The sequence below is a fragment of the Pteronotus mesoamericanus genome, unplaced genomic scaffold (assembly GCF_021234165.1).
Source record: "Pteronotus mesoamericanus isolate MK-2021 breed Mesoamerican mustached bat unplaced genomic scaffold, CSHL_Meso_final contig_347, whole genome shotgun sequence".
In the NCBI taxonomy this organism is placed as follows: Eukaryota; Metazoa; Chordata; class Mammalia; order Chiroptera; family Mormoopidae; genus Pteronotus; species Pteronotus mesoamericanus.
The window spans coordinates 11,673,540-11,696,572 of NW_026555137.1; the positions used below are offsets into that span (position 1 = coordinate 11,673,540).

Below are 23,033 nucleotides of genomic sequence, written 5' to 3' on the forward strand. Positions count from 1 at the left end.
AAAACTGTTTGCAAACTACCATATTTTAAAGCTGGTCAATATTACCTCCACATATTTAGAAAATCCAAATTACACTCATGTTTCTTGGATTATCACTTAATAGTTAAATTATATCATTCTCCATGAAACACTTCTTTCTTGACTTGAGTTCTTAAATTTCTTTCTTTTCCTGTATAGTAGTACATTGTGAAAAAAACACATGAAATCTTTTGGTAGTCTTGAGAGAATTTTAAAAATAGAGCCCCAAATATGTCTGATTTTTCTAAGATAATTTACCACCAAACAATGTTTTGAAATTCTCTTATCAAGCACATAGTATGCACTAACATAAACAATCTTTTATAAGAAAATAATGCAGTTATAAAACAAATGTATTTGTTATGAAACAAAAAGACTTTTGTTAAGGCCTCAGTCTGATTTCAGGTATTGTTTTATTGACAGAATGAATGCATATCTCTTGGCTATGGTATTAACTTTAGATGTATAATTTTCAAAATAATTCTTAAAATATCTATATAACGCTAAATACTAGAAAGGAAAAAGCAGAAATAACCAAGCACACACCTTTTATTTTCATAGCCTCAGAAACTGACATCAACTAATTTTTGTGCCCTTCATATTACTCCCTAATAATATACCATAGTTGCTAGAAAAGGCAGCATGTTCAGAAATTCATTCAGTCAACAAATATTTATTGAGAGCCTCTTATGTGCAGTCCCTCTAGATACTGGGAATATAACAATAAATAAAGCAGAAAAAAAGAACCTTGTCCTCATTATGTAAATATTGTATTATATTACATAAATAGTATATTATGTTATCACATATAGTAAAATGTTATTATTCTACAAGTTCAAAATTAAAATAAACAGTTATAGGTTAACATGTTTTCAAAAGAGAGCAATGTGATAAACTTTAAGTTTTTTCTTTTGCAAATTCAGGTCTAATCTAAAATGACACAGTCAATGTCACCTGTGTGTTGAAAGTCATACTCTGCATTGCCTCTTTCCATATAAATTGTCTTGGGGCCCCAAGTCCTTCCTGTCTCATATTCTGGCCCCCTTACTCACTAACCAGTAACAGTTCCGTTCCATCCTCCCTGTATAAAGCCCTGCTTGACTCTCAGTTCTGCGCGATGCCTTGTGTTCCTAACCTGAGTTCCTAATTCACTTTCTCTGGGTCCCTTCTTTTCTTGTTCACTAGAAAATTCAGTCAACAAATATTTATTGCACATCTGCTACTTTTAGTGGCTTTTCCACATTAACGCCTTTATGTGATACCTTCTTTCTTCCACAGTTTTAGAGCAGATGCTGAGACCCAACCGGCTTTTCGTCACTGGGTGTCATGGGGGGAGACGCGTGCACGACACAGAGCCCGCTACCGGGGCCGGTGTCCAGGCAGGGATGCTGACTTTGTCAAGAAAATGAATTTCTCACAACTGGATATGACCGATCCCTTCATTAAGAAAACATTCTGCATTTCTTTTTATTACATTTTTACCTTATTAATGCTCACATATGGAAAGAAAGTTTAAGTTCATGTAATAGAGCTCCATGCATTCTCGAGTTGCTCTTCACATTAACGGGAAAAAATGCTTAAGTAATGTTTTCAAGAAAATGGGAATAAATCCTGGGAAAGTCACAGGGCAAACAATTTAAGTTTTAAACATGGAAGACACTGAAATGCCAAAATAACTCTCTGTCTTGGAACTGCTCTTATAATACTGGATTATATTAAGCTTTAGCTATTTCACTCACTGTTTCCTTAATGTGAGATATAGAGTGAATCCCCTATAACATGTGGGAATAGTAAGTATAAAGCATATTATAAAATAATTTTTTTCTAATCACAAAAATGTTTTGTGAAATAGTCCATGGAGCTGAAAGAGGTTAAATGTATGATGAGGGAGTTCTTCTGTCACAATCAAATCTTTAAAAAACATATATTAAATAAAAACAAAAGGACACAGATACCCATCTACCAAATATCTGTGTTTATGTATCACACACCAGATCCGCAAATGGATGCCAGAACTGTTTAGTCAAACAACTCTTCCACCTACACAATACACTTATTCTTGTGTAACAGAATGTATTCACAACAGAATATTAGGTTCTGATTGATGCAAAAAACATTCCCATACCCTTTTCAGATCTAAGTTCTTCAGTGTCCTTTATCAGTTGTTCGATTTCTGAGAGTAGTTCCAAGTTCTTCTTCTCTGAATCTTTTAGTTTACTTAAATGAGGGGAAGAAAAGGAAAAATGTCATTATTTTTACTGCTCGTCGGGAAGCCATCACTTATTTGGATGGGCTTAATTGGTTCAAATGTCAGTCATGCTAAATTAGGGAAATATGAACTCTAAGGAAGAGCAAATCCAGGCTGTTATCTACTTCTTTTTTTTTCTAAGCAGAGTCTTTCCTTTTTTTTTTATTTACTGATTTTAGAGAGAGAGAGGAAGAGAGGAGAGAGACACATCAATGTGTGGTTCCACTTATTTATGCATCTATTGGCTGATTCTTGCATGTGTCCTGATTGGGGATCGAACCCACAGCCTTGGCTCACGGGGATGACACTCTAACTGCCTGAGCCACCCTCCCAGGGCCTGTCATCTCCTATGTAAGCCAAGTTCCACTGGAAGACAGCCAGGCTCATCTGGCCATATGCTGGCCATGTATGGCTTGATGGCAGAGTTGAGTGGACAGACTATTTACATGGTCCAAAAATATTTACTGTCTGACCTTTTATAGAAAAGTTGCTGACCCTGAGCTACACAATTAAATTAAAAAATGTCATAAAATCAAAAGCTAATTTTAGAATTCTGTTAACTTCTTTCCCAGAGACCCACAAAAGTAGACTATATGTGTTTATAATTTTCAGCTTGACTCATATCCCTGATTTATGGACAAATTCATACATCGTAGGCATAAGAAGATAATCAGAGTTATTCTAGAATACAGCACAGAGAATGGCATTCTTTATGCTGGGATCCAATTCACATTCTCCAGAAGAAGTTTGGTTTTGGTTTTTTTTTTACATTTTCATGTCACATGAGCACATTTCAGTAAAGCATACTTAATTTATGTCTAGATTATTTATAACAAAAATTTATAATTCAACTGGTCTGCCATGTATCTGGCCTCTGATTTGGTTAAAAATATTAATGGCTACTGTTTAAAGATTAAGCCTTCACACGATTCAAAATTGAATTTATCGGACTTGATTTCTTTTTATGACCGACACATTTGGAACTTTGGGTATTCTGACCACCAAAAGAATTTTTTTAACTTTTCATTTGCAGCATGAACTTCTTATTGTTCCTCTCTGTCACCTATACTATCTTGTTCTTGAACCATGTTTATATCCGATCCAATTATGATTTTCATTTTCTCATTTATTCAGAGTGTAATTTGCTCTAATGTTGTAATAAGAACTTAGGGAACGTATTCATTAGCTAACTTTCTCAGAGACTATGGGATATATTATACATATATGTTACACATAAAAGAACATAAACAACAATGAAAATATATTATACCATTATGAAATTTACCATTGACAGAACCTTCATTTCTAAAAGATTTATGGTATAGGTCAGAATTTTCAGATGACTGTATTTTGCTTTTGACTACATGTTCCATTTTTATACTAATATGATATTCTTGAACATGAGAGAATTGGGGATTTAATGGAATAAGATCTGAGAGTTAACCAAATTTTACAAATAAGGGGAAAAGTAAATAACAATATTAATTAGTACTATTAATTCTACTTTATGGACAAGTCAGAGGAAAACAAGGCTGTATTAAAATCCCATCACTGTGTAAAAGGTGTGAAAGCATCTATTCATTTCCAAATCTTCATAACTTTTCCTGGTCATCACTTTTTAAAAAAATGTGAGAGTAACTAACTACCTAATTTCTCCCCAAATACTTTGGGACCAATGTAGAAGTTACTGTATTATCCAATCTCACCATTCTGTTATGATATTAGATGCTTTAACTTTATTCAGCTCTTCTTGGATGGCCTGTTTGGCTCTTATTTCTGCGTCGAGAGCTGACTGTAGCTCCAGTCGTGCTGACATATCCAGTTTCGCAAAACGACGCATTTTCCAGGGCATATCCTATAAAATAATGACTGTTTTTAGCTCAATTTTATTTTTTACGTTAAATTTAGTAATTCCAGTGAAGTTGGAAACTACTTAAAAGCATTATCTTTCTCTGATAACAAAACAGAATATAAACACCTCTTGTCAAAATATATTTTTCATTACATTCAGAAATAACTGTAGACTCACATATAAATGAGCTTATTTTTTATAGTTATTACCAATAACGGCTAACGTACAAATTATAGTTAAGCAACTATGCGTTAATAATTTCCTAAGCTGGGAAGTACTTGAACTGATTTCTCATGGAAACCTTGACAGGGGGCTAGTGCCTGGACACACTGAGGAAGCCCTCAGGTTTGTTACGGTGTCCCTGAGCCCTCCCCTGTCCCTGCCATGGTGAGTCTCTGGGCAGTCGGCAGCTTACTGTTGCTCGCGTGCCCAAGCTGGAATTTCGTAATGCTTCTAACTCTTCGGTCATTTTAGAGGCCAAGGCCTGAAGATACCCTCGGGCATCCTTTTCATCGCTGACCCTAAAACACATACATATGAAGACAGACATAAGGCACCAAAGTAAAACAAAATGAAAAATTCAGTGAGATATACATTATTTTACAACATCATAAAGAAATAAGTGAGAAGGGACAGAAATTTAAAGATGTTCTCAAGTGTCTTCTTTCAAAAGTTCTACCATAGTATTGGGTTGGCCAAAGAGTTCATTTAGTCTCCTTCCTTACGATGGCTCTAGTAGTACTTAGCTGTCTTTAACTTCATTTGAAACAATTTTGTTAGACTGGACTGTGATAGCTGTCATATCAGCATGCATTTAAAAATAACTTAATCAAAACTGGTGAATTTTTGTGCAGCCATTTCAATATCGAGGATGGAAGAAAATGCACATTTTCAGCATATTATGCTTCATTATTTCAAGAAAAGGAAAAACGCAACTGAAACAGAAATAAAGATCTGTGCTGTGTATGGAGAAGGTGCTGTGACTAATCAAAGGTGTCGAAAGTGGTCTGTGAAGTTGCTTCGTACTATTGACACATTGGCCAAATAACTCTTTGCTGTGGGGCTGTCTTATGCGTTGGAAGATGTTGAGCAGCACCCCTGGCCTCTACTCACTAGAAGCCAATAGCGGGAGAGAGCTGACATACTCAAAATATCCAAATCAATAAAGTTATTGATAAAAATGAAAAATGTGTCTTTTATTTTACAAAAAAACCCCAAAACTAGACAGTCTTTTTGGCCAACCCACTACTACTATCTCCCAACAACTGGGAAGAGGTTTACTGAACTGTTGTTGAGTTATCTGCAAATTAAAGCTGACCATGTTTAAGAAAGTCCAAATTAGTCATATCTGGTAAAGTAATAAGACTTCCCCCATGAACCACAGGATTAATGCTCTTTTAACCTCACATTAAACTCCCCCCATCACGATTTCCAAACAACATTAAGATTTCTCATGAATTAGATTCTGCTACTTTATGTTATAAAAATATAACACACTCTTCTTAAAACTCAACTATGTTATATTTAGAAGTTTAGTTTAAAATAGCATATTCTGCAAAACTCAAAGTTGTACTATAATAAAGCTCTCTGTTTTCTAAATTGGTAAATAGAGATAAGATGAAAGTTTACAGAAACTCAGTTTCTATTTACTGTCTTAAGACTATCTCACTGGTGCAACTATTATAATTTTTAGATAGAAATGTTTTTAAATTATATTTAATAAAACAAATTCCACACACTAGAATTTCTCAAGAGAAAGTGTGCTTTTTGTTACATCTCTTCCAAAACAAGGGGAGGACCAAGGGCCGGGAGCACCAGCATATGAAAATCTGCAAAAGGTCCTGTTCTCAAGAATGAAAATCATTTGTACGCAGGAAGCTATAATGCCTCAAAGAAAAAAGCTGAACTCTGCCAGGCTCCGAAGTATATTCTAACACACTTTGGGGAAGTATATTCTAACTTGCTTTGTGCAGGCTGGTTGTTTTCAAAGATAAAATTCAGGCCATTGAATAGCTATGAGGAAAGTATATTTCAGGAAAATTAGTATGTTTTTGTGATGCAGACAGGATACAAATTTAAATCATGAGCTTTATTTAAGCAGCTTTAGACCCCCGACTCCTGTGGAGGTGAGGGATGACTCGCGTCCCAGACAGGATGGAGTGGGGCAGCGCAAGATGGTTTCGTCACACGACGCAGAACAGTGCCCAACCTACAGCTTATGAATTGTTTACTTCTGGAACTTTCCATTTAATATTTGCAGACTACGGCTGACCGCAGGTAAGTAAAACATGGACACCAAAACCGCAGATAAGTGGGGATTACTGTGTATTACAAGTTTCCAAAACTTTGTTTTAGCACTACTTCATTATTTTAATGTACCGCACTAAAAAACTGTAAATAGCCTGAGACTCTTGACCTTTAAGCTTGGATAGAATATCTCAGAGTTAATTTTCAAGTAGGTGAGAACTCTGAAAACAGGAGTGTATATTTTTCTTTTAGCCTGTAATGTATTCAATAGTTTCTCTAACACAAGACCATTTCTAAATAACAGTTTTTAAGCAAAGTGACTTCCTCGTATTCCTGATTTCTTCTGCATACTTCACTTGAATATGAAAAGTGTACAGGGAGTATTTTCTGGGATGACATAAAACTCCAGTTTTATTCTGTCTCCAGGCCCTCCCAGAGGGCCCACATCCACGGCTTCCTTCCCGGGCCCCTCCCGTCCACCCAGACCCTCCAGGTCCGTCGCGGGGAAAGGCCAGTGGTCCAGGGGCTCAGACTCTGGCCAGACCAGGCTTGTCCTCTAGAAAGTCATTTTCAGCAATTCCTTAATTATAAATTTGATCATTTAATAATGGAGTTACAAATAATTAGTCCTAATTGTTGATATAAACTTGGCTAAAGTAAAAATGATTTTGCTTCAGAAATGTAGATTTGATGACAAGGACATAAATTAAACATTAATGAACTGTTTAACTGTACTGTTTGGAACACAACCACATTTCCACAATAGGACATTTTCCTTTAGCTTTTTATTCACTGAATAGTCACATTAGTAAGCCCAAGAGGAGTTAACATAACAGCTCCACAGTTAAGCCAATATCAAGATACTTGAGTCATTTGGTTAAGATTTCTTAAAAAGACAGTGTTTATTCACTTTTGATTTTAACATGGGGGTTATTAATCTGGGGTAACTAAGGAAAATGGAAGAAATGAGTAAGATAAGAGCACAAGAAACTAAAATTTCCTCTAAATGACTGGTCTACAAACATATGAAGAAACAAGTTGTTTTCAGAAAAACAACCATGATTTGCAAAAAAGTAAACACCTTAAAAAGTAAACATAAAATGTTAAACTATTTTCATTAGAAAATAAAGTCCCCATTGGATTTCACTTTCTTCATGCATTATAAAAATATACCCATTTTTACAAATATCAGAATAATCATTTTAATGAATAAATTAATATGAAGGTTATTGAGGTAATTATTCCACGTTAAATCCGAAGAGCTTAATTTAAAGAACAGTTGATAAAACTAAACTGTAACCATTTAAGGTTTCTAAAATGCCACATATGAATTACTCTGTCATAATTCTGAAAGTAATAGCACATCTTCAGTTTCTCAATATTTCTTCAGGATTTCTGTTTCTCAAAATAACCACAAATACAGTAATTTTGATCTTAGAAAGAATCATCTGTAACTAGTGAATTACCATCTTCTGTTCTTTAAGGACTAACAGTCTTAGGAGCTTGAAATAGTTTCTTTTCTTAGGAAGGAATACCAGGTTTTAATAATGCTGTGTAAAAGCTGACATGGGATACATGTTGGAGTTATGCAACCCAATGGAAAACACAGCAGAACACAGGTCAGTAATAAGTAACATTATCAGTAATAAAACTATGCTTTTAGAGTAACTTATTTTTTCATAGCAAGAAATAAAGTACTCGTCAAGTTGGAAATTCCTTCCAACTTGAGCATATGTGCAAAATCACCCACGAAAACACATTTAAAAAGAGTACTCACCACTGAATTATTTCCGTGATTTGGGCTTCCCAATGTGCAACTGATTCTTTCTTGTCTGCCAGATCTTTCACCTCTTCTTCCAACTGCTGGTTGCGCATGCTTAAGCTCTCATACAGAGCGGTTAGCTGAAAGGCAATGCGAGACACATGTGACTCTTAGGAACAGGAACTCCAGGTGCTCGGATGCCTCTTGTTGTACCTTAAATTCACCGTATTTCTTCTGGTCACTGATTTGGAAACACCAAGTACTCTCTAAATTCTCCTTTGGCCTTTGCTTTTTTTCCCTTGCTACCCACACCGAACTGGCTCCATTGGTAAACAGTCTCCAGTTGCCTGGAGAACTCTCCAGTGCTGCTGTTAACAACATCTTTCACTTTTTGTCTGAAAATGTCTCTATGTCACCTCTTAAAAAAAGCTTGTAAAGAATTTTCAGCATATGCAGGAACGGACATATAGTGTAAGTGACTTCCCACGAGCCCACCACCCGCCCTCAACAATTGTCACCACAATGTCAATGGTAATTCATTTGTACTCCTGTCTTCTTGCCCATCCTCCTGTATTATTCTAAAGCAAATATCAGACATCATATAATGTTATCTATATAAATTTATAGGTATAGAGATCTTTAGAAAACAGGCTCTTTAAATATAATTACAATATAATCATACTTTAACAAATTTAACAAGTTTCCAGATATCATCACATAGTAACTGTTCAGATTTCCAGTTATCTCAAAATATCAGAAAACTTAGTTTGTTAAGTTGAATCATGATACCAACAATAAAAATAGCTTAGTTAGGGCATTGCATCTGTCAAGTCTCTTATTTATAGGTTCCTATCTTAGTCCATTCGGGCTGCTGAATGGACTTGATTTAAAATTTTTTCTTTATACTATGGGAATACTTCTCACAGTATTCGCCTGCAGGAAGGCACTGGGGAGAGAAGAAGACAGCCAAGACCTGACAGACCAAGATTCTATACAGAGGAGTAGGGCAGACATGAGCCCAATCCATTGACGTGATATAAGTCTCCATTTGCTTGGATGTGCCTTAACGTAGCTCTGCAATGTTTTGTAGTTGTCTTTCTCTGGTTAATTTCAAGAGCTGTGAAATGATCGTTTTTGACAAGTGTCCATTTTCAAACCTTTTTTTTTCTTGAGACGATTCATCAGTTCTTCATGTTAGCATAGCCAGAAGTCTACCAGCTGCTTCTGAGAATGTTTTTTGCAGATGCAGTGTCTTCACTAATCCCTTCAACGCATCTTTTCTCTTTTTTGGATTGCCATTGCTTTGGACAGCCCTTCCAAGTAATTTGTGCTTGGGCTTTCAGCTGGAGGTTTGCAAGTGGAGGAGATGCAGATTTTGCATTGCCAGGTTACAATACTTATTAGTTTTAAATAAATTTGTTCAGAAAAAAGTTAATCTTTTTTAACTTTCAAAAGCGTGAACTCTGGAATCAGGCTGCCTGCGTTCAAATCCCATTCTGCCACTTTGTAGGTCTGTGAGTAGGAGAGTGGCTTAGTCTTCCCCCACATACAAAATGCGAGAACAGGGCACACCTCAGAGTTACTGTGAGAAATTATGTAAATGAAGTAACTCAGGAGAGGACCAGCACATAGTAAATTTTACCTAAGTATCAGTTCATTTTGTATGTTTGGGAGTAAGAAGGTTTTCCTATTTGTACATGAATGTATCTGGCTCATAATAATTCTAAGACTATATAGAAATATGGAAAAAGAAACCTGATAGACGAAATAGAAAAATATTCCTTCAAGCATTTGAAATTTTGTTCATCAATCAGGCTACTTAGGAGCTTTTATCTATGGTTCTTTTCTTTATTCAAACAACAGACTTTAGGGAGAGTTGGTTTCTTTGGATTCTTATAGACCAACAATATTGTTTCTGGCCATTATCAGTTCTCCATTATAAATATGACATTATAGTCGTCAACTTCTCCAGCCTGGCCTAATTGTTCCTGCTCTTGCCACGTGCTAGCCTTCACTTAGACATGGCAGAGTTACGTGATGAATATGTGGTAAAGGGTAAGAAAGAGAACAGATGGCAAGTGAAGTACAGAACAGAGGCTCAAAAAAATGGGACAAAAAATAAGATGAGATACACAAAAACCCTCTCCAGAAGACTCCTGCACAGATTGGCACGACGAGACACCGCCTGTACCTACAAGCAATCTTTGCACATAAGAAGGAATATTAACCAAACATGCACACCAAATATAAAGTTGTAGCCACAGTTTCTATCTCAAGGCTGAAGAGCTTGCGTGTGCTCAATGAATATAATGATACTGAATCGCTCACCTTATCAAGTTCACTCGTCAGTTTTTTATTTTCTTCAGTTAATAACACCTTTTCTCGTTCATACTGTTGTTTGAATTCATTTTCAAATTCTTCCCTTTCACTTTGACTAACACAATTCAAAGCATAAAGAGAAAAAAAAAAGGAGTTGAATTAAAGGTAAAATTATGGTGTCCCATGTTAGCTATTGTATCATATGCTTTATCCTGAAAAGCCACTTAAACCTTAATTAATCCAAACCCCAATCCTCTCCCTTAAAGTTAACAATCATTTTTTAAAAATAATAAATAGATTTGTCCTCTTCATAGCATCTACTGTGTTTTTCATTGGGAAATCTGAGGAAGACACCTGTGATTTGCAGACTCTGGGCTGTGATCCCTTATTTGGTTACGCACATGGCAGAAAGTATGGGAAGATGAGGAGGCAAAGGAAGGAGGATACATGAACCACATCACGCGTCCTCATACTCAGGTCTTGATTGCACAGGAAATTCACAATTAAATGTCCAACAGTTCTTTCAATACACTCGGCCCTTCCTTCCTTTGCTGCTTCCTTCTTACCTAAGTACCTGCCTACATACTCATATAGGTACATAGGCAACAAATCTGATATTACAAAACTTATTTAAAGTGATAGTTATGGGGGCAGGAATGATTCTGCTTATAAACACAGTTCTAACAGACTTTTTAAAAAGGGAAAAGGGGAATCAGTTTTTGAATAATGAGATACAAAAATGTAAATAAAAAGGCTTGCTTATATCTGCAGCAGTTGGATGAAGGATGTTAGCAGCAAATGAAATTCAATGTGGATCAGATTTGGGTAATTTCATATGATTCAACAAAGAACATAATTTTGATTTTAAAAATGTAATCTTAAAAACCCCTTGCACCACTGAATTACTGAATATAAATTAAATTATAAATTATAAATTCCAGGAAAATAAGCCGTCCCGTGTCATGTGCCACTTTCCTTATTATCTATTGTCACAACGCAAATTTAGTTATGTTTCAGTATCTTTCTTGATTCAGTACCACCTTCAAATAACAAACAACAAAAACATGAAAAATTACAAGAGTCTCCCTTCAAAAAAATATGTATTCAAATGAATTGAGTAAAGTTTCTTATGCAGAACCATTCCTGTTTTTTCCTGTTAGCATGAAACAAAACTTGAGTCTCTTCCATAATAAAACAAAATACACACACTCTCCCCAAAACCCTACGTCACACTTCATTTTCTACTTTCCCTGTCTTCCTGTTCACTGGTAACCATCTTGAAATCTTGACAGACTCAGCTGTATACCCTTTCTTATCACCTAAGCGTTCCTCACCATCCAAAATCTGGCTTCTGCTGCCACCACCTCAAAAGAACTGCTCTCTCAAAACTCACCACTATTCCTGCTATTACATCCGACCGACTGGCTGCCTTTGACAGCGCTGTCCACCCCTCCTCTTGAAATGCCACCTTCTCTTGGCTTCGGTGACACCACGCTCTCCTGGTTCCAGCTGCCTTTGTGAGCTGCCCTCGCAGCCTCCCCCGGAAGCAGACGCTCCTGGTACCCGTCCCAGGTGCTCGGCTTTTCTCTCCCCACACTTTCCCCGGAGCGATCTCAGCTGCTACACTACTGACTTCAATAACCATCCATTACGCAGACGAGCTCTACATGTACATCTGCAGCTTCTCTGGGCTGCCAACTGCTGACTTGCTATCTCCACAAAGATGTCTCCCAGGCATCTCATGTTCAATGTGCCCAACTCAAGAGAGCTCAGCACTTACCACGCCCCCACCAGCCTCCCCGCCGTCCTCTGTGCCCACACACTCGACTTTCTCTTCTCGGACCACAGGTAACAACGCAGCCGAGCCCCTTCACTTGTGTTCCTGCCCGAGTATCCTGCTCTGGCACTTTCCGCCCCTCTCTCCTGAGTCACCTACCGAAAATTTTCTATCAGATCACAAGCCTGGTGTTATTTCTCCCACCTAAAGATAAAAACAAAAAGCATAACAACTTCTTTTGAGATAAATTTCTCCTCCGGCTACTACCTCATTGCACTGCTTGCTTTTATAATAAAAGGCTCCAATCTATACTCTGTCGTCAATTGCCTTCCTTCAAGTCTTTGGGTCCCACTCTGGGGTTTTGCCCCTACTGTTCCACTGAAACTGTTCTTATCAAAGTCACCAATGACCTTCATATTGTTAAACTCAATTACCATTACTTGTCCTCATTTTATTTGATAAAGGTTTTATCCCATTTGACATGAAGGCAGATTTGATATGTTTTCATCACAGGGCTTCCAGAATACCAAAGTTGCCTGGTCTTCCTATCATTCTTGATGCTGTTTCTCTCTTTGCTGTTTCTCCCTTGTTTCCCAACTTTTAAAGATCGGAGTGCCCCAGGGCCCAGGCCTCCAGTCCTTCTATCTATATTCATTCCCAAGTGGCCGCATGCAGTCTCACCAGTTTAAGTAGCATGTGAGTGATGAATGCCCCCAGGACGTTGTTTCTAGCCCTGACACCCGGGCTGCTCTGCTCACGGCCCACCTGACTGCTCCACCTCGATGTCTAATGAGCATCTCAAACACGACTTGTTAAAAATGAGCTCCCGGTGATACTCCCATCCCACACTTGCTTCTCCTGTCATCTTCCTCCGTCTGTTCTCCCAGTTGCTGAGGCCAAAACCCGTGGTATCGTCCTTGATTCCTCCTCTTTTTCTCGTCCCTTCTCTACTCCATCGGCGGACACCATTACCTTGCCCTTTGAAGGGGACTGGAACGCAGACATTTCTTCCCCCCAATTCTGCCACCACCCTAGCCCAAGTCACCATCTCTTTTGCCCCGATTATCGCAATAGTTTTCTAAATGGTTTCACTGCTTTTTCTCTTATCTAATTCAGACTATTCTTAACGCAGTAGTCAGAAGCAATCCTGTTAAAACACAAGTCAGTGTCTGCCAATTTTCTGTTCAACATCCTGCAATACTGCCCTTCAATGGTTTTACTCAGAATAAATAACTGTAAGGCTTTACAACTGAACGTGACTGGCAAAGCCTTACAAAATTTGGCCCCCACTGCCTTTCATACTCCTACTATGCTTTCCTCTTAACTCTACTTCAGCCACATTGACCTCATTATTTTTTTTAATAAACTTTATTTTTTAGTAGTTTTTGGTTCAGAGCATAATGGGGAGGAAGGTACAAAAGTCTCGCACGTCTCCCCTGCCCCCACACAAGCACTGCCTCGCCCACTGTCAAGACCCCTCACCAGAGGGACGCCTGTGCGCCGACCGCGACCCTGGATTAGTCCTGCACATCTTCATCACTCCAATCCCACAGGCCACACTAGGGTCCACTATCAGTGTCACACATTCTTAGGGTCCGGACAAATGTATGACATGTGTCCACTCTTACACAGAGTAGTTCCACTGCCCAAAAAATCCTCTGTTGTCTGCTGATTCATCCCTCCCTCCCCCAAACCTCTGGCAACCGCTGACCTTTTTATTGTCTCCGTAATTTTGCCGTCTTGTTATTAGTGTTTTTTTTAACAGACGTGTTCTCCATGTAGAATGCTCCTCTCATACATCTGTAGCGATACCTCTCCCACTGTCTTCAGTCCTCCCTGAGAAGTCACCTTCCCGGTATAATTTTCCCTGGCCATCCTATAATTAAATCCTCCCCTTTAATGCTTCGAAGTCCACATCTTCTGCCTTATTTTTCCTTCTCGACATTTATCATTATCTGGTACGTTTGCTATGTCGCTTATGGTTTGTAGTCTTTCGCCATAACCAAAGGAAAGCTCTATAAGGACAGAGATTTTTGGTCTATTCACTGCATGTTCCCAGTGACTTGTAGTAGGTTCTAAAATACTTTTGTTGAATCAATCTACCAAACTGAGTAACCCTAGGCTTCTAACATAAGCTGAGATGATAACGACATACATTCACGCTAAGATCTGGAAACCTGGTTACCCTGTTCCTCATTTCTCTCATCTGGCCGTTATGCCCTCCAAGTTCCGTCTTCTCAGGAGGACTCTGGAGTCCGCACACTCCTCTCTGCCTTCACCCTCACTGCCTAAGGCCCAGCCACCTCATCTCCCACAGGTGGATTCCTATCTACTGCCTGCTCCTTCCAATCCATTCTCCGCACGGGTGCAAGAGAGATCTTTTAAAAATATTAATATAATCGCGCCATTTCCCCGCCACGGCCCTTGAATAAAGTCCCAGGTCCGTACATTCCTTCATGAGCATGCTTCTACTTTCCTCTCCCGCCTCATTTCTCACCACTCTCATCTTTCCTTTTACGTTTTCACCATAATGAATAGCTCTTACTTTCTGAGGGAGCCACGTTCCGCTTCCCCTCTAGATCCTAGCACATTCTGCTACTTTCGCCCAGACACTCTTCCGCAGCTATGTATTTCTTTGGTCGTAACTTTCACATCATTTTGTTTAAAAAACCTAGTTGCACTGAAGTCCTCTTTTGTGCCTTTTCTACGCGTGCTCCCCCACACATCCCTCTTGCTTTCCCTTCAGGCTGTAATACGATTTTCTGTTTGCCAATCTTGACTTTGGTCTTCCTGAGGACAGGAATATGTTTGTTGCCTATGTATCTCCAGTCCCCAGCACATGCTAGGCATTCAATAAATATTTACTAGAGGAATAAATAACGTGATTCTTACCTCTCTCTCCTGTTTTTTTCCAATTTGTCTTTCAAAATCATAATTTCTTTGTTCAGAGCAAGTTGCTGGCCTTCTGAATCATGTAGTTCTTTCTTCAGATTTTTAATTTCATTTGCATGTATGCCTTCTCTTTTGGATAATTCTTCTTCATAAAAGATACTTTTCTTTTCCAAATCTGTCTTTAGTTTAGTTATCTCTTGCTGATGTTCTATGCTGTATACTCCTGGTGAGTAACTAATTTGTTTTTGCTGTAAGAGAATAAAAGATTAATCCATCTGTAAGAATAATAAAACAACAAATAACATCTTTCTAAGCTATAAAGACCTGTTCATATAGTTTAATTTTTTTTATATTATCACATAAAAATAATCCTTTATTCAGGCTATAATCTTTGTCTGCCACATGTTACAATTTTTTTCCTCAGTGTATATTCCTTTATTATTTTGTATTTTATAGTCTTCACACTATGTATCTGAATTTTGGTGCTTAAATAATTACTTGTCTTACACTTAAAATTTTAATTTATATACAGTTACTGTTGGCGTATGGAGGGGAAAATCTAACTGCATCTTGTTTCTGATGTGGCACCAATAAAAGGTAATAAATACATTTGTGTTTTTAAAAGATTAAATTGGAGGAAGGGATGGTAAACCTAGAAAGTGCAAACAGAGGGGGCTTCTGCAATGTCCAGGGAGAAAATGACAAGTGTCTAACCTACCATCTTCATATACACTCTAGAAAAAAACAATAGGTCTCCTGGCATTTAGGTAGGGCATTAAGGAGAAGAAATTTGGTTGAAGGCCATCTTTTTAGACATTAGGTTAAAATATACTCTCAGTAATAAGGGGAAATGGAAAACGCAGAGTCAAAAGGTTCTTCCACGTAGTGGCTAAAGGATAAACAGAAACAGAGAGATTGTGACTGTAAGATTTCTTGAGCTTTGTGATCTATTTTCCCAAGTGATTGAAAATAAAACTTAGAAAACCCAAAGAAACTATGGGCTTATGTTTAGTAATGACAAGAACTCAAGCTCTGGAGGATGCTGCATCCTTTTCTCAAGGTGGTATTAAGGCCTGAAAAACGGATAACAATAGTTGAATTAAAGTCAAAAGAACCCTATGCTGGCTTCTTCACATTTCAGGTATATAATTCAACCAACCAACCAACCAACCAACCAACCAACCAACCAACGGCATCAGTGTGGGCCCCAGCAATGTCTCCGGGGCACCCACTGCAACACTTAACCATTTCTCACAGACCACTTACGAAGTGCCTGCCACGTGCACAACACAGACTGTCTAGTAGTTGTTGGGCAGCCTGGCGTGCAAAGCTCTCCTCCAACCAGAAGAGCCACGTCAAGCCAGATTCTTGCTCTTATGCAGCTGCATGAAAATAATGCCTAAAATGACATCTGCAGCGCTGACCACTGACCTATCTGTCCAGTAGTCTCCTTTTATCTGCAGTTTCACTTACTTGCAGTTGTGGTCAACCACAGTCCTACAGTAGTCAATGAAAAATCCCAGAAAGAAACGATTCCGAAGTTTTTGACTGCGTGCCTTTCTGAGCAGCAGGATGAGGTCCTGCACCACCCTGCTCCAGCCCCCTAGGATGTGAATCATCCCTTTATCCTGCGTATGCACACTGTAAATGCTACCCATCCTTAGTCACTGAGTCGTCTCGGTGATCAGATTGATGGTCAAAGTCAACCTTCGTTCTTTTAGATGCTATTATTAACTGGAACTGCTTTCTTAATTTCCTTTGTGGATTGTTCATTACTGGCATACAGGAACACAACCAGTTATTGTGTGTTGACCTTGCAAACCTGTCACTGTTTGTTTTCTTATTATTGAGTTTTCAGAGTTCTTCGTATATATTGGGTAAGTCTTTTATCAGATATATCTGTATTTTCTCACAGTCTATGTCTCATCTTTTCATTTTCTTGGCAGTGTCTTTCACAGAACAGAAATTTTAATTTCAATAAAGTCCCACGTCCCAACTCTACCGCACGGATTGTGCCTTTGATGCTATACGTAAGTGTCATCACCATACCGAAGGCTGTCTGGGTTTTCTCCCCCTATGGTCTTGTGGGAGCTTTATAATTTTGATTTTACATTTATCATGGATCCATTTTGAGTTGATTTTTGTGAAGGGTGCAAGGCATGTGTCTAGATTTATTTTATGTGGATGTCTAATTTTTCTCGCAACATGTGTAGAAGGGAAAATCTTTGCTCCATTGTACTGCCTTTGCTCCTTTGTCAGAGATGACTTATCTGTATGTTTTTTTTGCCAATACCACGTAGCCTTGATACTGCAGCTTTATAGTGCAGTCTTTAAATCGGGGAGTGTCAGCCTTTCAGCCGTGCTCTTTTCCTTCAGCATAGTGTGGCTGTTCTGGGCATTTTGCCTCTCCACGTGAACTTCAGGTTGTTTGCTGACGCCCACAGAAGAACGGGCTGGGACTCTGACTGGGACTGCATCAGATCTATAGAGCAAGACAGGAAGAACAAACATCTGGACAATATTGAGTCTCTTATCCACGAATGTGGACTATCTCTTCATTTCTTTAGTTCTCCTTTGATTTCTTTCATCAGAGTTTTTAAATTTTCCCCATATAGGTTTTTTGCATATTTTGTTACAATAGACTTTTAGCAATGTGGTAGTAAGTAAGCTCTCCTAAGATTAGATTTATTGAGCCTGTGCCTCTGGACCATGAACTTCAGAGAACCTTTTCAGGTCTTCTCCTTAGTCTGAACAGGACGGCTCGGGTGGGCTGTGATGAGGTCCTCCTTCAAGCCAGTTCTGCTCAGGTAAAACCCCACAGCTAGGCTCGGGTTGAAGAGTCTGAGGACAGACCTTGTGAAGAAAAACAGGAGGCTCTAGAAGCGGCTCCCCCTACTGTTAGCACAAGTAGCGGGTTCTCAGGTGCTCCTTGTGTGAACCTGGGAGAGCTCCAGGGGGTAAAGCTCAGCACGTGGGTGGGGGGCCTGATGACGGGGCTCCCCCAGCTCTCATCTCTTGTCTTATTCGCACTGTGCTTCCAGCTGTTTTTCAACCACAGTGCAGGCTCCCCTGCACCAGCACTGACCCGTACAAAGGCTTCTGCTCGGGATTCCCTGTTTGCTGTTCAGTCTCTCCAATTCTGGGGGAAGGGTTTATCCTGTGATGTCATTTCTCCTACAGGCCTAAGAAGAGTTGTTGATTTTTCAATTTGTCCAGGCTTTTATCTGTTGTTAGGACACAGTGGAGGCTTCCCAGCTTCTTACATCCTAGACTGGAAGCTAGCAGTACTCTCTGGGATTTTAAAACATATAGAATAATGTGGTTTGTGAATAGAGATAGTTTCACTTCTCCCTTTCCAGTCTGGATGTCTCTCTCAGTGTTTTTCATGTCCAAGTCCTCTGGCTAGAACCTACAGTATGATGTTAAACTGCAGAGGTAAAAATGAGCACCCTTAGCTTATCCCTAATCTTAGGGAGAGAGAGTCATTCGCCTTTGAGCATGATGTTAGCTGTGGGTTTTTCATAAATGCCTTTTATCACATCGAGTGCAATCACTTCTCTTCTTAGTTTTCTGAGAGTTTTTATCGTGACAAGACGTTGGATTTTGTGAAATGACATATATACATCAATTAAGATGATGTCTTTCCTTTAGGTTTTATAAATGTGATACATTATATTGATTTATTTTCTTACATTGAGCCATCCCCATTTTTTCATGGTGTGTCATCCTTTTAACATAGTTTTGGGCTTGGCTTACTAGTATTCTGAGAATTTTTGCATGTGTATTTAGGAACACTAGTATGTAATTTTCTTTTTTGTGTTATGTTTCTAATCTGGCTTTGGTATGAGAGTCATGCTGGCCTTGCAGAATGAATGAGAAAGGGTTTCCTACTCCTGTATTATCTGAAAGAGTTTAATTGGAGTTAATTCTTCTTTAAATGTTTGGTTTACTTCACTAATGAAGCCATCTGATCCTGGACTTTCCTTTGTCAGAAGGTTTCTTATTACTGATTCAATCTCTTCACTTGTTACAGGTCTGTTGAAATTTTCTGTTTTGTCTTGAGCCAGTTTAGGTAAACTGTGTGCTTACAGAATTTGTCTATTTTGTCAGATAAATAGTATTCATAGTATTGTCTTATAATCCTTTTGCTTTCTGATGACAGGTAGTAATGTATCCACTTTCATTTCTGATGTTGTTCAGTCCTTCCATCTGTGAGTCTTGCTAATAGTTTGTCAATTTTGTTGCTCTTTCAAGGAATCAACTTGGTTTCATTCATTCTTTATTATTTTTCTATTCTTATTTTTAAAAACTCTGCTCTAATCTTTACTATTTCCTTCCCTCTACTAATTTTGAGTTTCCTTTGATTCTCTTCCTAGATCCATAAGATAAGTTAGGTTACTGATCTGAGAACTTTTATAACTATAGCTGATCCTCAAACAACATAGGTTTTGAATTGCACAGGTCCATTTATAGTGAATATTTTTTCAATACATATTGTAAAATTTTTTTAAATCCTCACCTGAGGATATGTTTATTGACTTTAGAGGAAGAGAGAGAGAGAGAGAGAGAGAGAGAGAGAGAGAGAGAGAGAGAGAGAGACATCAATTGGTTGCCTCCTGTATGTGCCCTGACCAGGGATCAAACCCACAACTTAGGTATGTGTCCTCACGGGGAATCAAACCTGCAACCAACCAATCAACCGACCGAGCCAACCTGCCAGGGCAAGAGCTATGCTAGTTATTAACAGAATCCTATGTCAGCACAAAGTAAGGAATACTCAAACTTCCTGAGATGACACTCAACTAGATTCCTGTATCTGCTAGATGAACAGAACTCTAGACTAGACACAGTTATGTAAGGAGTAGGTGGAGCTGGAGCTGGCATACAATGCAGAGAAACAGAATATGCAATGGTTTGAGTGAAGAAAAGGCATATATCATACTCAGATTATGACTGTAATATGCTGTAGAAATATGATGTCAATTGAATCCCAATTCTCTCACTTTGAAGTACATATTATTATAATAAGTTACCCAACAATTATGGTGTCAACTTACATACACACGCATGTACTCCTTACATAAAACCAATGAGATAGGGTTTTACAGATGAGAAAGTTAAGGTCCAAAGAGCTTCGCTGTTTTCTGCAGCATTTCCCGGCTCGTAACGGGTAATGGGCGAGGCGAGGAGCTACACCAGGCCGCCCAGGTCTCGAGGGCTGGTTGCAGGGGTTCCGTACTGAGCGCTCCTGCTGAGAGGCGCTAGCCCGTTTCGGTCTCCTGTCACGTGACACAAGTGCCTAACTCTGAGCCTCCCCTGGCTCATTTACAAGACAGAGGGTTGGGCATCTAACCCTGCCTCCCATGCAAATTACCAAGAGACCCTGCCCAGGGATGCAGTCCTGCATAAATGTTTTAACTCTTTCCTGATAGGTTTTTTCTTCTCACTAAACACCATCTTCCTTTCATCCCACTAAGAATAGGAAGTCGGTATCCGCTTTCGACGGGTGAAAATGAGAATTAAGAATACTAGGTTGGAGAGAGAGCTAATTTTAACTCTACACCAAAGACAGCACACAACTAACACTCCATTTAATCCTCAAGAAAATAAAATTAATTCAGCTTCATAAATGTGAAATCAAACGATACCTTCAGTCCCTCCAATTCATTTTCCAGTTGCTTAGAATAGTGTTCGCTCTGTTCACGCAATTTCCTGTCTTTAGATGCTTCAGCAGCGATAGCTTCTGTATGAACTTCCAGCTTTAAAATAAAATGAAAAAAGCAGATGTATGGTTCTAACTGCTTTCCAACAATATGGGTTCCCCATGGGAACTGACCTTGTCATAGGAAGATAACGTGAATGTTGACATTCATATTAAACAATATTACCAAACTAAATAAAAACAAAAACAAAAAACACCTTTTAAAAAGGTTACATAATGAAATACAAATTTATGTCACTAGTCTGGAAAAGCAGCTCTCATCACTACCACACGGACGCTACGGACTTTGCCTGACTACTAACCTCTTTCCTGGCTCTCTCTGTTCTGCGCAGTTCTTGCCTTAAGCTTTCAACTTTTTGCATCACCAGGTCCACCTCTTCTTCCTTATCTCGGACATGGCGAGCAAGTTTCTGTTTCTGGGTGTGCAATTCTGTGAGCCGCTCATTGATCTCCATGAACTCCTGCATGGCCAGTTTCCTCTGACAGTGTGCGTCTTTCAGCTCTTTGGATTGGTTTTTTAATCGCTCACTAGCCTGGACTAGTTCCTACAGTTTTGTAAAAAGAATATAAGTTACCAATTCTGCCACCTAGGGACCAAATTTGGCCGTCAAAGTTGCTATCATGAAGTCAAGAAGAGCCAAAATTATTCACCGTAGGATAAAATGAAAAGAAATGAACTACTTTTGAATAGATATTGAGAGCACGGTGCTCTGTTCATAGTCTCAGTTCCTTATGCTAACTGCCAAGGAACAACTGATTTAACCTTCTGGTACCTTGGTTCCTACAAATGAATAGAGTGTAGGAATATAAGACATAATGGTCAAAATAAAGACTTTGTGATATTTAATGCATATCTGTGCATATAAAAAATAACTTGAAAAGCTCAGTTAACAAGTTCCATATATAGAAGCTTGCACCCAATACTAGGAACATACATTCTTCTCAAGTATATATTGAACATTCAAAGGTGGAACAGCCTAGGCCATAAAGCAATTACGTAGATTTAAAAGAACAGATACTATACAGATCAAGTTCTTTTAATAACATTACCATTTAAATAGAAACTAAAAATAAAAAGACAAAATTCCATAATAATTCACTGGTCAAAAAGAAAAATCATAAAAATACTAAGTTATTTTAAAAAATTAAAAATGTTTAGTGCATACTGAAACTTGAAGATGCAGTAAGAGGTATAGTTAGCAGAAAATTCATAAGCCTGAAATACTTATATTGAAACTAAAAAAAAAATGCTTGAAATACAATGAATTGCCACATAAAAAGTTAGAGCAACACATTAATCCTTCCTCCTAAATATGAGAAGATAAAGAGCATAAATTAATGAAAAAAAATATGAGAATAATGAGAATCAACAAAATCAAAAGCTGATGCTTTGAAAAAATAATTAAACAGGCAAACATCTGATGAGATCAAACAAGGGAACAAGAATAAATGCACAAAAAGTTTCTTAAGAAAGAGGTTATAACAAATCTAGGAAAGATTAAAAAAGATAATAAAAGAACACATGGAAAAACTTTGGCCAATCAATTTAACTTCTGTAATGAACAAATGCCTACAAATTTACAATCTATCAACAGTATTTCATGAAGAAATAAAATGCCTGCAACAATTGAAGCAGCTAAATCAATAAACCTCTCCTGTCCCCTTAGCAGGAGGGAATCCCCAAGCTCAGGAGGTTTTACAGTTGATTCCTCCAATGTGTCCTCTTACACAAAATGCTCCTCTTACACAAACTTTCCTGGGGAATGGAAAAAGAGGCAATGCTACCTAACTCATTCTCTGAGACCAGTAGAATCTCGATATCAAGAAAAGACCAGAAAGGTAAGGGAAAGAATTACAAGCTAATCTTACTGATGAAAACAAATTTTAAAAATCCTTACAAAAAAAACTTCTAGACTCCTTGTGCTGAACCTCCTGCTCCACCACTGTCTAGCTCTCTTATGATCTTAAACAAATGTACTTAACTCTGTGCTCAGTCTTATCATTTGTAAAATGAGAATAACAACAACATCATCACCTAAATCACAGGACACTTACACAGATCAAATGATCTAATATATGTGAAGCACTTACTGCTATTAGGAACAGGTGCTATGTGTTACCTGTACTACCGTATTATTGAGGAGAAAATATATGAGCAACTTACATTTAACCCAGAAATGCAGAAGTAGTTTAACA

At 38.2% G+C, this 23,033-nt stretch overlaps 1 protein-coding gene across 7 annotated transcripts in view; it reads right to left on the reverse strand.

Annotated features, from left to right (window-relative positions):
• The window catches only part of CDC42BPA (CDC42 binding protein kinase alpha), a 168,915-nt gene that overhangs the window by 51,040 nt on the left and 94,842 nt on the right, over positions 1–23,033 (reverse strand). For 6 of the 7 annotated variants that reach the window (XM_054576675.1, XM_054576669.1, XM_054576668.1 and 3 more), the window contains 8 exons: positions 21,140–21,382; positions 20,764–20,874; positions 15,116–15,363; positions 10,456–10,561; positions 8,143–8,267; positions 4,534–4,639; positions 3,973–4,121; positions 2,144–2,235 (listed from right to left, as the gene is read on the reverse strand). In XM_054576675.1, the coding sequence (XP_054432650.1) occupies positions 2,144–2,235; positions 3,973–4,121; positions 4,534–4,639; positions 8,143–8,267; positions 10,456–10,561; positions 15,116–15,363; positions 20,764–20,874; positions 21,140–21,382 (1,180 nt within the window). The remainder of the gene's footprint in view (positions 1–2,143; positions 2,236–3,972; positions 4,122–4,533; positions 4,640–8,142; positions 8,268–10,455; positions 10,562–15,115; positions 15,364–20,763; positions 20,875–21,139; positions 21,383–23,033) is intronic. The other variant, XM_054576674.1, reaches the window with a different exon arrangement.